The sequence below is a fragment of the Mixophyes fleayi genome, chromosome 2 (assembly GCF_038048845.1).
Source record: "Mixophyes fleayi isolate aMixFle1 chromosome 2, aMixFle1.hap1, whole genome shotgun sequence".
In the NCBI taxonomy this organism is placed as follows: Eukaryota; Metazoa; Chordata; class Amphibia; order Anura; family Limnodynastidae; genus Mixophyes; species Mixophyes fleayi.
Window position 1 is genome coordinate 170,159,824 of NC_134403.1, and position 17,071 is coordinate 170,176,894.

The following is a 17,071-nucleotide window of genomic DNA, read 5'->3' on the forward strand; positions in this document are numbered from 1 at the left end:
AAATTGAAAGTTATGGTGTAAAGTGCAAAGTGACAGCTGCAATCATTTACATGTCATGATCAAGTACACTCATTGACATTCCTGTTAGGTAGTTCAAAATCTCACCTTTTCCTTTCTGTGCTTTCGTGAGACAGCTGGCAACTAGACATGTGCAATCAGCCTGCAAGACCTGAGCGCTGATATTAATGCTGGGGTCTAGCTTCTCCCCTTCCAGTTCCCCTTCACTGGCCAGGTCTGAAGAATAGAGAGCCAGTGCAGTGAACAGCAGCCATGAGTAGTTGTGTATGTACGGTTGGATTAGCTGTTGACGGTCACTTATTTTATTTGTAATTGTTGGATAGATGGTGATACTGTGACTAGGCAAATGGCTGAAAAATGAAAACAAAAGAAACAGTGTAAAAGTAAGGGACTTTACACAATCAACAATAATACGCAGTGTTCAGATTCTCCTTTACCGTGTAAAGCAGTCTATTGGAAATGTGAACACATGCAAGCACTTAGCACTAGCCTTATCATACTGAATAAAGTGTGCTCATGGCAAGACTTTGCTTACATCAACTATATAATATACTTACTATATGATCTACACAATATACAGTAGCACTCATACACTAGAAGCTTTATTTGTTCAGAACATATTTTATCTCAGCTTTCATAAAAAAATAAAGACCAAAGTACCTTTCAGAGTATTTCATGGCAACATAACATCCGTAGCACAGGTCAAAGTCATCGCATACGTTGCAGTTGATTCTATGACCGATAATAAGTCCTTGGCAGTGATCACATGCGTACTCCATGTTAACCATTTCATGGTTATCTTCATGGCCCTCAGGCTTCACACCACCTGTAATTAAAACCAAATGTTCCTATCAATCTATATACAAAGTTCTCTTTTACCCCAACATACTACAGAAGGCAATCACTGCAGTGCTTCAAAGCTAGTGCAAATTGGCAATGTTTCAGCATTTAGCAACCCAGTTGAAAGGATACCTACTGCAAAGAACAAGAGGTGTAACCTATGCAGCAAGTCACAAACGGGGAAGGTAACACATTTGTTTTTTTTATAAAATTCATATAAACAAACATCCTGCACATTACATATGTAATGGTCTAAAAAAAAGGGATTTTTTTTACTTTCAGCAAAATCCTCATTTTGAGGAAGTAACTGGACACAGATGATGGGTTATGTTTCACCCCTTCGATGCAGGGCATTGGAAAAAGAACAGACTCCTTTACAGCTTATAAGTAATCCCTCCAGAGATATAAGAAAAAGAGCAGAGAAAACAAACATCCCCCTTTCACCTTCAGTAGTCGGTAAACACAGATTGTGGGATGTAACAAAGCCACTCTCAACAAGAGGAGAGGAATGATCAACCAAGAAGAAATTGATCCACTGTACTTGTCTAAAAGCATTTTTGATGCCAATATGACTACTTCAAGATGCCCTAATTTAATCATGAATAGCAAAAATGAACAGTGGCCAGAAGGACCCTACTACCGAAGGCAGCTTTTGCAGAGGCCATTATGTCCACTTTGTAAAGAAGTATGCAGGAATGAACAGGTAGCAACCTAGTGTTTCAGTGCCTCATGATGTACTACCAAAAAGGGGCTGACCATCGAAAAGAACAGCTTTTTTTTTTTTTGGCGCTTGTGAAAAACTAGATATGGAGATCTAAGATGAAAAGTTAACTTAACCAAAATAATAAGGGAAACAAAAAGAAAAAGCACCACGGGAGCACCCTGTAGAACCTTAAAAATCCGGTTCAGGTCCCACGGAGACACAGTAGAATGAAACTGCAGCAAAACATGGTCTAAATCTTGTTAAAAAAATAAATAAATGTTAACACCTAAGAGATAAATCTCAGAGCTACCACAAAAAAAATAAAATAAATATAGGTAGAAAACTTCAATGCGTTAGCCAAGTTGGACTTGCAAAGCCTATAAAAGTCATGGGGAGTAAGGGGGTTTCATGCCCGCAGCATGGGTTTGTCAAAACACTTTTACATAAAGTGAATGGTTTCAAGATCACCTTCATGAAAGAAAGTTCTGTCAGTACTTGGGGGGAATGGGGACGGGGTCCATGATAAAGAGGGAAACAATGAAGTTTACCGATTGTGAGGCCAACTATATCTGCATGCCTGTGCCAACTCAAACAACTTCTGCACCCCTTCCTGTTTGACCAGTAGAATCCGAAAAGTCAGCCGAGTTGACGGGGTGGGAACAGGTAAACAAACTGGAATGGCCACGGAGCCACCAGTTTAATGAGGAGACATCCCTGAGATGGGGAGTTTTAGATGGAACGCCAATAGATCTGTTTTTCAGTGCAACGACTGCCATTCTTTTGGGAAAGGTGTTTTACAGATTAGCTTTGGGGTTCCTCATACCATCAGTAACTTGTCATTACGGACTACTTCTACTGGAGATTCTTGAGCAGTTGAAAATGAGTGCGTAACTGGCCAACAATATTGTGCCCCCAGTTGCAGAAGAATAATTGCTGCCACCCCCAGCACCTTTACTGGAACAGGGAACATCCAGCTGGTGACCGTGGCTGGGTCCCCCTGACCCCTTATACTCAGGATCAGGAACTGCTGGTTAGTGGGTTGTCTCAGAGTTGTCTGAGAGTTGTCTCAGGTGCTGGGTTCAAAACAGGGCAGTCAGTGGATGGAGTGTTAGCTCTCATCTGTAGGTCACAGGAAGATGGCAGGTATAGGCTTCTTCTAGCAATAAATCTTGAAGAATAGTAGTGTTATTGCTCAATAATAGCTCTTAAAGGAGACGTTACCCATAAATGTAGTTATGATTCACAAACTTTATTGCCCTTTTTATATATATATTTTTTTATTACTTCATTTTTTTTTTACACACATGGCCAAGGAGGAATCCAGTTTACAACCCCTCTTTCAACATTGATTAAGATAACTTGCAAATTAATTCACCCTAGACCTTGTTCAAATCTTTAACACAACACTCAGTGGAAGAGGGGCAGGGTGTTTTTCAAATCTCTCCACGCACTGCCAGGATAAGGAGGGGCTCAGCTCTGTCTCTACCCTGGTGCCACTAAGGTTGGACCGGAAGAATACTTAAGCCTCACACACAAAGTATCTTCCAGGAAACTTGGATTCAGGGACTGAAGCCAAGCCAAAATCCGCTTCAGAGTGATGGTAGTCAGCCCCTGAGGCGCAGTCTGTCTGCTGCTGCAGTCACAGCTCTACAGGAAATGATCTGGTGCTGCTATTCCACAGTTCAAGCCAATCCTGTATGATGTTACGATTGGGGCATTTGGAAGTGGGCAGGTATGCCCAATACAACAAAGACCAGGATCCACAGTGGAACCACTAGGAGCGAGTTTAAATAGATTTCTATCTTTAAAATCTGAAAAGCATTTCAAACATAATACTTTCACACAAGGTGCAATGCGTTGGCCATTTAAATTAAACTTTGTTTCATAGCACAGTTGGTGAGTTAAAAAGGCATCCAGCCACATTCAGATCTTGATAAGGTTATGGATTTAATTTTTCATGTGGGACCACTCGTCTGCAAACCTGATGGCACATGAAGTCCCCGCCTGCCAATTGTCCACTCTTGGCACAATCACCGATTGTAAGATACTTCTCTCACGGCCAGGGGACTGCAAGTACCTTGTTGATGGTTTAGATAAAGCAATGCTGTGGTAGTGTCTGTTTAAACAACTGGATGTCAATCTTCAGGGTCTGTCCAGTCCAGAGCGAAAGAGATAGCCCCGAGTACCAGGACATTGATGGGTAAGATGGACTGACTATGAAACCTGGGTGTGGTGATGGAGGAAACCTCCTTTATCTCATTTCTAGGAGACTATAATCCATAATGACTACATGCCAAACTGCAGAGCCTGTTTGGTGCCTGAAGAATGAAAGGAGCTCTTGTTGTGGAACTTGTCTGGGATGAATCTAAAAAACTGAGGAGGAGCAGGGGAACAGGGACGCTAAGTATGAAGTTTGGTCATTTTTTTCCCCAGTGCCCTGTCTTCTAGAGGTGAAACTGGACACAACGTAATTTAGGAAACTAGATAAGATTTTATCACTTTATCACAGTTCTTTCACTTTGTTATTAACATTAAAATGCGTTAATTATGTTGTAGGAGAAATGTTTGAGGAAAGTGAGAAACTGGTGGAATGGTCTATTTTCAAGAACAAGTTGTCTGTTTTAAACACACAAACATAAACAAGCTAATGGAGGATTAAAAAACAAACAAAAAATAATAGAAAAAGTTTTATTAACATTCGGAGCTGAATCTAACAAAATAATTCTTCTTTTTTTTTTTTTTTATTTCTTCCTATGTAATGCTTAACAAAAATTTCTCGGTTTAACCACAACATTGGCAATCCATGGCATGTGTTCTGTTGACAACAAGATATAAAATTCCACTGTCGAGTGTTAAACTTACCCAAGAAACATGTTTTACACAAATCCATGTCATTACACTGCAAACAGCGGTAACGGTGCCATGGTGCAATTTTATCACATCCATCACAGGAAATTTCGACATTTAACAGGTCACAGTATCGTGCAATAAACAAATGCATCTGTAACCAATAAAAGACAAGTTAAAAAAATTTCTATGTGTAAATTTTGTCATGATGCAGATTTGTCGGCTGCACATACATGCTGCCAGTCTCCTGTTCCTCCACATCCCAAAGGTGCTCTACTGGATTGTGATCTGGTGTGGAGGCCATTTAAGTACACTACACTCAATGTCAAGTTTGAAGAAACCCATTCTGGTATTTGGTCTGAACACAACTGTAACTCTTGACCATGTCTGCATGTTTTTATGCATTTAATTACTGCCACATGATTAGATATTTGCATTAACAAGTGTACAGGTGTAACTAATAAAGTTCCCATTAAGTGCACTTTGTTTTGTATGCAGTGCACTGACCATGGTTGCACGGGTAAAAAGCACTAATGGGAATGACTCCTGTGGATTGAAAAAAGTGGGGCTATTTATATAGCGTCACCAATTCCACAGCACTGTACAGAGAGCTCACTTACATCAGTCCCTGTCCCACTGGAGCTTAACGTCTAAACTCCCTAACATACAAAGACACAGACCGAGAGAGACTAGGGTCAATTTAATAGCAGCCAATTAACCTACTAGTATGTTTTTGAATTGTGGGAGGAAAGCGGAGCACCCAGAGGAAACCCACACAAACACAGGGGGAACATACAAATTCCACACAGATAAAGCCACTGTCGGGAATCTAACTCATGACCCCAGAGTGCTGTGAGGCAGAAGTACTAACCACTAAGCCACCGTGCTGCCCATAAATCCATCACTGGCAACAATGCTGCATAGAACAGAAGGAACTTTTGAACTCCAAAAAGGTGAGAAGCACCAGAGCTGAAGAGGTATTATCAACATACACAGTCAATTAATGATGTTCACCAGAACTAAAGAAGCATTCCCAATATTCTAACAGTACTGTCAGCCCCCACCCCATGATCTTTCTTCAGGTCCATATCCAATCCAGTGAACAAAGTACTAAACCAAACTTTAAACCTTTTTAGAATCCAGATTCTTACAACAGTAAGATCAGCAGTTCCATCCACCAAAACAGGAGATGGAGAATTGAATGAAGGATTGCTTTAAAAAGATTCTGGATCTATATAGAGGTTTTGGTAAAGAGCAGTGAAAAGAGTTGGGAATTTTCAAGGTTCTAGATAGAGCTACCTTGACTGTAATGGAATTAACCTTCTCAATAATCTTATAAGGGTTAATACATCAATAAAAAATTTTAAAATGTCTATGATGTAAACATTTTTTTTTTAGCATGAACTTAAGCATGAGGTAAAGCTTCGTAAACCTCCTTCCAAACGGTCAGAGATTTCTGAAGATTCAGGAGAATCCCAAAATGAATATTGTTGGAAAACTCCACCCGTGGTAGATATTCTGACCAATCATACTGGAATTATGAACTATAACATCTAAGAAATTGTTCCAGTGTCTGATTCACCCTCTCAGGCTGCCCATTAGTTTGTGGATGACATGCAGAAAAGTATCAGATTAGTAAGGAGGAGACTGCAACTCCTCTGTCAGAAACAATGTTCTCAGGAATTCCATGTAGCTATAAAAATATGCATGGACAAAGACAGGTCAACAGTTGTGCTGAAGGCAATTGAGTGATGGCAATTCTCCCACAAAATCCATAAACAAATGTGTCCAAGGACACTTAGGGATTAGAAAAGAATTCAGCATGCCAAACGGTATAGTTTGGAGGACTTCATTGTGAGAACATAGTTCACATAAGAACATAATTGCTAGTATCCTAGAGAATAGGCCACCAGACTAGCCTGGAAAGAGTCTTGTTCATCCTCCTTTCATTTCATTCCAGGATGACCAGAGATTTTTATGATCATGAAATTTTGATAACACTAGATGAAAACAATAAAAGTTGACTGTGTTTACCAGATGGAGCTCCGCATAAATTTTGTTTAAGTTACGCAGACAGATCTAGAGTCAGAGCTGCAAGAAGCAAAGATAAAGAATTGGTGTGTTGTCCGGAACATGCTGTATGTAAAAACGGTCTAGAAAAGGCATCTGTCTTTACATCTTTGAACCCAGGGCAGGATGTAATTATGAAATTAAATCTGGTAATGAAAAAGCCCACCTTGCTTGTCTAGTAGTGAAGCACTAAGCAGAACTTACTGATCACAGAAATCGTGAATACATCAGAACGGTGATAGTATGTTTAGCCCCTTCCAACCAGTGTCCCCAGTCTTCCACTGCCCATCTGATCGCAAGCAACTCCCTGTTTCTAACATTCTAATTGTGCTTCACTGAAGAGTATTTCCTGGAGAAATATATACATGGCTGTAATTTCTTAGTTACAGGGTCAGCGTGAGAGAACAGCTTAAGCTCCTATGTCAGAGATTTCTATCTCTAAAATAAACAGATATTGTTAATTAGTTTGACGTGACAAAGAGGCAGACATGTACACTTGCTTTAATGTCTCAAAGGCTAACAGAGCATGAGAAGACCACGAGGATACGTCTGCACCCTTTCTGGTTACTGCAGTGAACGGAGCCACAACTGGGGATAAAGATGGAATGTACCTCCTACAATTGTTTGCAAATCCCAGGAAGTATTGTGTTGTAAGGACCCACTCTAAAAACTTTCTTAAGATCAATGGAATTGCCTGCTGAAGAAATAACATAACCCAAAAATGACACTTGAGAAGTTTCAAACTCACACTAATCTCTTTTGGCAAAAAGGTGACAGGATCTAACACTTTCTCAGAGTTGATGGACCTGAGAACGATGTTCTGAAAGATTAGAAGAGTAGATCAGAATATCTTCTAGATATACCACAACCAAACGTCCCAAGAATTCTCAGTGTGTCATTTATGAGATCTTGAAAGACTACAGGAGCATTGCAAAGGCCAAAAGGCATAATGCGGTACTCGTAGTGTCCTGTATGAGTGTTGAAAGCTGTTTTTTTTACTTGTCACCTTTTTCGATCCTTATTAGATTGTAAGCTCCGCGCAGGTCTTTTGGAGAAGATGGTAGCGCCTTTTAATTGGTCAAACCAGATATTAAAGGTAGCGAATATTGATTTATTTTTTAATAGTTATTTTGTTGAGATCTCTATAGTCAATACAAGGCCGTATTCCTACATAATTTTTCGACACAAAAGAAGAAACTCGCCCCTACTGGTGATTTGGATGGGCGTACAGATCCTTTATGAACACTTTTTATATAATCATCCATAGCTTTGGACTCAGATGCTGACAAAAAATATAAAAGACCTTTGGCAAAGGAAACCCTTTAAACAAGGTCGATAGCACAATCGCAGGATCTGCGAGATGGTTGGTTGTCTGCAGATTTTTTTTGTATTTAAATTTTTGTTGAAGAAACTCACAATTACAAAAGAAAAATAAAGGTTGTACATATGTAAGGGACTACTGTTCCAGAGATAAGGCGCATGGTAATTACTGGTACAGTTTCAGTGTCTTGATTGCACATGTTTGCAATTGCACATTGAAAATATACACAGACACAACCAGAAGCATTGCAAACATTTTACAACATCTGTACCAGTACGTTCCGGATATTAGAGACTGCAGTACACATCAAACGCCCAATAGGGCAGTTCCTAGAACATTACATGTTGTTTCTTGAGGCACAGCGAGACCAGAAGGGAAAAAAATGCTTATAAGTTAGATAAATCATAAGGCCTTGCAAATATACTCTAGTCCCATACCAAATGGTCTGGTGGAAGCACTCCCAAAGTTGCTCCCTTTAGGGAATTCAATAGTGTGTTGATTTAGCTTTCTCAAGCATCAAAGAATTTGTGAGCGAGACCTTCTTAATGAAAGGACGCTTCCAACCAGCCCATTCGCATAATAAAGAACATTTTCTCCTTAAAAAGTTCAAGTGTGGGGGAAGAACTCTGGATTCCACTCGTGCAGGACACATTTTATGGTTGCTGTAGATATTGCAATTAGTAGTTTTTTTGCTCCTTTTAGAAGTTCTCAGATTTTTTGGCACAATACACAAGATATCTGCCATTTACACTTGACTGGGCTATTTTACCATTCTCGCCAAAGTGAATCTCCATACGCGGATACAGAAGTCCTTTACAATGGGACAGGCCCGGAGGTAATGGAATAAATCGGAATGAGATTCGCCACACTTCGGGCAGTCAGTTATTAGAAAGATCTGGAATATATCCATGATGAGGTGAAAGCTAGTATCTACAAAAAAACGTTAAGAAACATTTCCACATGGGTGGAGGCAGGAAATAGTTTAGTACTAAGGTTTTGAGCAATATGTCATCAATAATTGGGAAAAATGCAGTAACCGCTTGGGTGTGCCAAAGTGGCTTTTTGGAAGTTCTATCTAGTTAACTCAACCCTTCCCCCCTTTTTGTAATTCTGGGTTTCCTACAAAAAGTGGATAGGTTTGTATGGCTTTAGTTTGATTTCATCTTACAATATGCCAAATGTTCCTGACATAGATAAAAAAAAAAAAAAGGTGAACAAAGGTGGGCAGAACTTTTATCAAAGTCATCTAAAAAAAGAGTAAGGCAGTGAAAGCTCTAATGATTCTGAGGTCTCCAAATTTGAAAGACAGAGCAAGATACAAAGACAGGACTGATATCACTTGTAATGCCAATGAATGATTTCCCCAGTCTCCCAATTGAAATTGGGGTTAAGTTAAATCAACCGTGGAAATCCAAGAATTAATGGAAAAGCATGAGAAGTGGTGAGAAAGAATGTAATCTACTCTTTGTGAAACATGCCAATAGTGACAGCGACTGGGGCAGTGGAATACTGAATAGGGCTTCCAGGAAGCCGTGAGCCGTATATGCCTCTTAATGTTATGGAACTGGGTAACTTGATGTTAGAAATTTGCAGCGTTTTAGCAAGATTTAGATCCAGGAAATAACCTGCTGCTCCACTATAGGTAAAAGCAAAATTACTGATTGAAGAAGAGTGATATTTTACGCAGAGGGGGAGTTTCAAGAAGTTCTAGACAATTTCAGTCTCGGTTTCCCAGTCTCTTAATCTTCTTAGGAAAAGAAATAGCTTAGTGTACATCTAATCCGCAGTATAAACAAAAAAGTTAATCTGTTTGCGTCTGTTCTTCTCCTCAGTAGAGAGACAGGAAAAACCAAGCTGCATGGGTTCGGACAAACCAGGAGCTGGAGAAAAGGATGGATAACCAGAAGAAATCTGTCGCCTTCTTTCTCAACTCCTCTCTCTGAATCAGTGGTCAATCTTAATAGACAACTTCATCCATAAGTTTACATTCTCTGCAGGAAGTAGTCTTTAATGGTATCAGACAAACCAAGCTTAAATTGGCTACAGAGGGTTGGATCATTCCATGTGGTATCTGCTGCCCATTTTCAGAACTCTAACAATATATTTCAGCTTGTTGGTTCACTTGATTTAAAGAACAAAGTGAAATTTCATCAGACATTTTCTTGTAAGGATCTCCATCATAAAGTCTATGTTTGTTAATATGGGTCAGTGATGTTAGCTACTTAAATGATAGAAATCGGTGGGAAAGAAGTTCAAAAGACTGAGCTTGATTGAATATAAAGTAAAAATCCATAAAAAACGATGATCTTATATAGTGAAAACATAGCTTGATACAAATTAGTAAACACAGAACAAATTCTCTGGTAATGGCAATCTCTGACAGTTGCACTGAATAAATGATCTCCAGATACATTGGCAGTCTGTAGTGCTTCACAAAGAATAATTAAGTCACAGACTTATAGTAGAAGACACATAATTCACAAAATACAATCTTTCCGATGCACCTTGGGACAGCAAAAGTACAAGCGCAACAGAGATGAGGCCAGAGCCCCCTCAGTGCCGTAATCAGCAGACAGAATAATAAAGATTTCCTTCCTAGCCAGCTGGCCAAAGATTAATAGGCTGCTCAATGTTCAAAATACTGTACTCACAAACAGAGGTCACAGTAAGCGGACTGCTGTAATGCGGAGTTGAAGTTATAATGCGGTTTGCAAGGGTACAGAGTCAGAAGTCTTTGTATGCCAGAGTTGAAGCTGGACTCAGAAAACTGGAGAGGAGGAGAATGTACAGGAGTCCAGAGTGAAATGCTATCAATCAGAAGGCGGCATAAAACAGGAGGGACTTTTAAACTCTACAGATCCAATCAGGTTAGGTGAAAAGCCAACCTTAATTTAATGAGACAGGTGTACAATGACTTATCGATGATGTAGTTGTTTCGATCAAAATATGAACCAATACCTCATGTTTTCATATGACTAGATACACACAGATATGCCGTGTTAAGGATAAGCACTGACAACAACTCTCTTTGCTTATTATACATATATGAGTATTTATATTGCCATGCAGCTGGTACCATATATAATATGGAATACACCGGGCACAGGTTTATTTTTTCTTTGGCTTGGTCTCAAAATATTACCTTATGTTAAGGCTCATTTGGGTGTATCTCACAACTCAGCCCTTGCTAGATGTAAGCCCCTATATACCTGGGAGATGAGTGCATCTGATTTTAACTTCATTGTAATGGTGTTTAAAGCATATAGGTCACTATAGAGCCTGCATACAATGAGGTGCCATTGACACTGGGATTCAGGTTTAAATGTTTTGATCAAAATATGAACCAATGCCTCACGTTTTCATTTTGCTAGATACATACAGACATGCAGTGCTAAGGACAACAACTGTCTTTAGTTTGTGTGCAATCCCAGTATGAAAAATGCAGTGACATATTCAAATGAAAAGCTACCAGCTCCTATCAAGTTTAAACATACTGTATGATAATATAATATATTATAATATGTACATGCGACTCACCTTTCGCCTTACATCTGGATCAGCTTGACTTATCGTTTCATACCAGGCTTCAAACATTCCATCCTTGCATTCTTCCAACCACAACAGGTTCTGTCTATAATCTTCTCTCTCATCTTCTTCCTCCCACTGGCTGCAATGTCAAATGGACATTCATAGAAAGATAAGAGTGACTTTTCCTCCTCATAATCTTTCAGTAAGAATAAAAATATGGTTGGTTTCTGGAAAAACACTAACGTTTTCCTAAGAAATCACCTGAAATTTACTGTGTTTTGTTGCCCCCAATGGACTGCACATTTTAAGAAATCTATGAAATACTTAAATAGACAGGTACAATACTTAATTACAAACATGTTCTCAGCAGCCAGGCTGACCATAGTATTTTACGGATATAAAATAGATTTAGTTTACTACCGTAAAGATTGAGGAAATTATGGTGCTTGAGCTTTTTACTAGTAAATTTAAAGTGCCCAAACTCCATATGACCGCAATACACCAGGGTAAAAATCCCTGATACTTTAGGGTTTGGATTTGATCATTAGGGATGGAGACTTGTCATAAATTTAATGGAACTTGGATGAATTAGAGTAAGCAACATATTTGTGCTTATACTTTAAATAATTAATACACATTAATATCCTGCAGCAGGAAATAGTTTGCTCAATTGATGCCTTACAATAAAGAGATAAAAAACATTGCTGTGCTTGCCAGTACCAACTACGAGAGAACCAGATGAAACTAGATGTATTGAGGTCCTCTGCGAGGTCAAACTCTATATAGGAGAGGGAGTCCTAAAACAGGGTGTGTTATTAAAATCTGCCTAGTTACAAGAAAGGTATACATGCATTATAAGAGGTTCAGACTCTTGAAAGAGTGCTGTACCCATGCTTGCATGCCAGAATCAAGGAGCTCACATATGGCTATTTGGTTTATGACCGATTACAGATTGATTGGTAAAACCTCATCTATAACTGCTGGTGCTGAAAGCCGGGATTCCACAAACAGCTATTTCTCAAAGAAAGATGATAAATCCTAATCATGGGACAGGAATTGATTGTGGTCGCAATTAAAAGGTGAGCTTTATGGCCTTTTATTCCACTTCCTGTCTTATGAGAGAAAGTTATATTGATTTTGAAATGTGATGCCTTAGCTGGAAAATAACAGACTTCTATGGCTAAGATCCATATGTTCTTCTTTTATTAGTACACTACAGCAGATATCTATATTACTCTTTGTGCTATCACAGTCTGTATTTGTACCTAGTAAGTTTGTCTGAGTCTTGCATTGTTTAAAACACCTGTTGAATGAAAGGAGGCCTCTGAGTGTGACAAAAAAGTAGTGTTTTTTGGGACACAAGGAAATAACATTCTTCTGTGTGTGGAAAAGGTAATTTGCAATTAAGTGATCTGACTGATTAGGCAAGTGACACGGTCAGATGACAAATTAGGGAATTTTGTCACCTACAGACCCAGACAGCAGAGCATGCACACTTGTGGTTGAGTAATAGTGAGTAAAAAGCCCTCTTAATGGATGCAGTATCAACGTTCTGCTAGTATAGAGGTAACTTGGCTTATGTCCTGCGAGCACGAAAACAACCTCCTTTGATCAGCTAGTGTGTAAAGATATTTGAAAGTCACTAATGGGGGGAAGCCAATCGTTGATGAAATTGCTAGAGGGGGCACCAGCAACAGTTAAGTAGAGAAAGTATGGGTTGAATTCTGTGAGATATTTGTACAAATGCAAAAACAACAAAAAAAAGACTCGACCGTGTTAACTTTCCTATGTCTGGCTACTTTGACCTGTACATGTTGGGACAATATGGACTGTATTAGGCAAATATGTAAATGAATGGAACATTTATACTAGTTGACTTCAGGAAGCCCATTGTCTCTTTCCTTTCCCATATATAGCATAAAATCGGAGAGGACCATACAACCTATTGGATCTCTGATTGCTGTGATATTTTTTTAACAAAAAGATGGAATCCACAAGACTTAACTTTTCCCTTTTTGTGAATTTTTTTAATCAGATATCACAAAGTCTACAAGAAGCTCTGGGAGAGAGAGAATCTGCCACTCCCTTGTTGGGTCCTTTGTGTTAGGAGGAAGGAAAGGAGGATTGATACTGCAGAATTTCTCATTAACAAATATTGTCCTCTGACAGAAAAAGTCAAGGAAAAAATTTTTGTAAGTTAAAACTACTGTTGTATGTGGAACAATGTGGGGGGTGGGGGGGGGGGGGAGTATACTTCAATAATTCAAACGTAATTAATATGTCTCCTGAGTATAGACCAGGGTTTCCCAAACCCAGTCCTCAAGGCTCCCTAACAGTGCAGGTTTTCCATATCTCCTTGCTGGAGCACAGGTGTATTCATTACTGACTGACACATTGTAACAGATCCACAGGTGGTCCTAATTTTGTCACGTGATCCAGAAAACCTGCACTGTTAGGGAGCCCTGAGGACTGGGTTTGGGAAACCCTGGTATAGACAAAGATGCAATTGTTTGCGTACTAAATTGTAAGTATACATTGTGCTGACATTCCAAATAGGATGTTGAATCTATTGCAGCAGTGTATGTTTGTTTTTTTCAAGTGAGACACTGTGTGGTTAAGTTGCTTTTGTAAGATAAAGATGACTAAATAACTTCATGTGCTTAATTAACATTTGTATGCCTTGCTTTTGAAACACACTATGTCTGTTGTATTAGAGCATGCCTTATCGTTTGTGTGTGCGATTGTGGAGGGCATTACATATTGTAGAATAACTATCCTGAGAACAATCCCATATTTTTTTCTTAGAACTAGCTTCTGTAACATAAAAGGTCTGCACTGCATTTTTCATGTACATTGGTGTCTACTGATCACTCTCTGCTACACCTACAGTGAGATAGTTTACTCGCTCTTCCCTATTGTCAACTAGCATGCTGTTCAACATGCCTATCTGATACTTCAGAGGGAGAGAAAGGGGGGGTATTGGGTAGAAAGCTGCAAACTTTTGCATAGGTTTCACAGTGCTTGATGAACAGAAATGCAATGTACTGAACCCTGATGAACTAATGCCCATTAAGGTTACTGGACAGTATCAGAGGGAGGAGGGGGTAGACAACCCACCACATGATTGCTTACAAATCGTGGAGCGAAAAGTTCTAACACTCTGTTAGAAGGTAATTATCTCCAGACGTACTTAAGCTAGTACCCTTTGTGGATATAAAAAAAGAAAAGGGAAAAAAAAAAAAAAAAGGCTTGTTAGAAGATTTGTAGTTACCTAAGCAAATAGCAGTGATTAAATGTCAAAAACTCATCAGAACAAGACCACATTCAAAAGGAAATCGGAAAGGAAACGCAACTGAAAAGGGTGTTGAAGTCCCAACAATACCGAATATTGTTATGATACCTGATGAACAGACTTTAATAATTTTGTAATCAGTTTGTTCTCAACAGGGTCTCCCAATGGAAAGATGTGGGATGTATCACAGATGCACATGGATTGTGGCGCAATAAAGAATGAAAGCTAGTAGCACCTAAGTCTGTCCTACCTGCACTGGCTGAACTATCACATGATTAAACCATGTCGGTAAGACAGGAATGGCAAGTCTGATAAAGACCTACTGGTATGCCCCTGAATTCTCCACTTTGCTGCTAAACAATGTTACGACTGCCCATCTGTTTGAGAAGCAATCCAACAGGCCAGTGAACACAGAGCCTTCTCATCTTCCACTTACTGAAGGATCCTTCCAGGTAAAACAGATTGACTTCATCCAGCTTCCTAATGTGACTGACAATGTTACAGTATGTACTAGGATGGGTAGATTTGTGGTAGGTTTGTTTTTAGGTAAATGTCTATGCCACGTCCTTACAGATTGCTAGCATAGCAGCAAAGAAATTAGTGCAGGAAGATGTATACGTGTATGGGATACCACATGTTATCTCCTCTGATCAAGACACCCATTTTACGAGACTTGTGTTTAAAATGATGTGTGATCGCTTAGGGGTTAAAAAATTATTGCATAACCCTCATACCCACAAGCTAATGGGTAAGTTGAAAGGTACAATGACATTATCAAAGTTAAACTTGCCAAAGTCACCCAACATACTGATCTACAATGAGACCTTACCTTTTGTTGCATGCTATCAGACCAGACTATCTCTCCATACGAAACCTTATTTGAGAAACTCCCTATTCTGGTGTAAATCCAAACAGTTGACTTTGCATACAGCCCAGGATGTGACAGTGAAATATATGATAAAAATTACTAATCATTTGAAGGAGTTGCAAGTATCTGTACACAACCAAAGCTGCCTTCCATATGTCACTCCATGAAAGCAGGATACATGGTAATGATAAAAAGTTTCTTGCATTCTGTTTTTTTTTTTTTTAACAGATCAATGAGAGGGACCGTACCAGGTACTACTGACATAATAGTGCAGTGAAAGTTAAGGCCTCTCACTGTAAGAAGGTAACCCTTCCTAAACCAGAGGCTCAACAGGACGAAATCCTATCAGAGAACCAAGTCTTGTGCAGTCCTGCTGTACCTGACTAAAAGAAGCCACCTAGGTCCTTTTGGGGACACAATAATGACCCCAACGTTAAAAAGGCAACAGGCTACTCCTGGGGGCTCAAGCAAAACAAGAATTATGGTGGCTCCTCTGGAAAGACCTCTTTATTACAGATATATGCTAAAGTTGCTAAGACTATCAACCAACATGTTGGGTTTGTAAACATTTGCCTTGAAATGCTAGAGATGATATTCTCATGGTTGTAGTTCTGTTATCTTTGGAAGAAATTATGAAAATCGATTGGAGTTTTGTTGTTCGGGCCTGTGTGGCTTACAGGTATATGGTATATTTGCCTCCAGCTGTTAATAAGGTTTCCTTCCTTAAGCAGGTGTTACATTTTTTTGTCAGATAAATTGATGGGTTAGTAAAGGTGTTAGATTTTGTTAATTAGGAATATGCACAAACTAGATTGGCTTTGGACCATGTACTGGCATTAGAGGGAGCGGGACCTGTGCACTTAAAGGACAGGAGTATTGTACCTATATTGTTGACCACAAAAGAGATATAAATGTTCATGTAGATGAGACAGACACAAAAAAATGAGACAGATCAGTAGTGAAGGATGGGATCCCCCTTGGATTAATTGGTAAAGGACTGTAATTTATTTTCAGGAATTTTGCAGTATATAATGATGGGACTGGTCATTATGCTAATCATGTATGTATGTGTAAAGTTTCTACCTGTGCTTTTCAATTGTTTATATTCAAAGCATGAAAAGGTAAAAATACAGCAAGGGTTAACCTATGATTCTCCTAATTATTCCAGGATTGTTAAAGGTAATCAGACACCTGTCTCAGTCATGGTATTAGTTGACAAATCATAGTCTCAGCAAAGACTATACCTATACACTGTAGGGCGTATTGGGACACCCTTGTACATTAAGTACTCCTTAAGTCCTATCTTTTTCACACACCCTTCTCCATATTTGTTTCCCAACTCCTCCTTAGTTGTAGGTCCTCTAGTGTGAAAGACCATGTAATTAAACCCACGTCACTTCTACTATGACTGGGTCTTGATTTGCACGAGGATGGAATCCAAACAGGGCGGATTGTTATAAATTTGAGTAATAAATATTTATCTTATGATTGACTCCAGATTGGTTGGTAAAAACTTCGCTATAACAGACTTGAAAGGCAGAAGGCAACAATACCTTTCTTTTGGTAAAACCCTTAAACAATTTA

General features: G+C 39.1%; 1 protein-coding gene across 2 annotated transcripts in view; it reads right to left on the reverse strand.

Annotated features, from left to right (window-relative positions):
- ZZEF1 (zinc finger ZZ-type and EF-hand domain containing 1) overlaps nucleotides 1-17,071 on the reverse strand; it is a 144,252-nt gene that overhangs the window by 46,662 nt on the left and 80,519 nt on the right. For both annotated transcript variants that reach the window (XM_075194974.1, XM_075194973.1), the window contains exons 33-36: nucleotides 11,337-11,466; nucleotides 4,424-4,562; nucleotides 679-844; nucleotides 106-368 (exon numbers count right to left, since the gene is read on the reverse strand). In XM_075194974.1, the coding sequence (XP_075051075.1) occupies nucleotides 106-368; nucleotides 679-844; nucleotides 4,424-4,562; nucleotides 11,337-11,466 (698 nt within the window). The remainder of the gene's footprint in view (nucleotides 1-105; nucleotides 369-678; nucleotides 845-4,423; nucleotides 4,563-11,336; nucleotides 11,467-17,071) is intronic.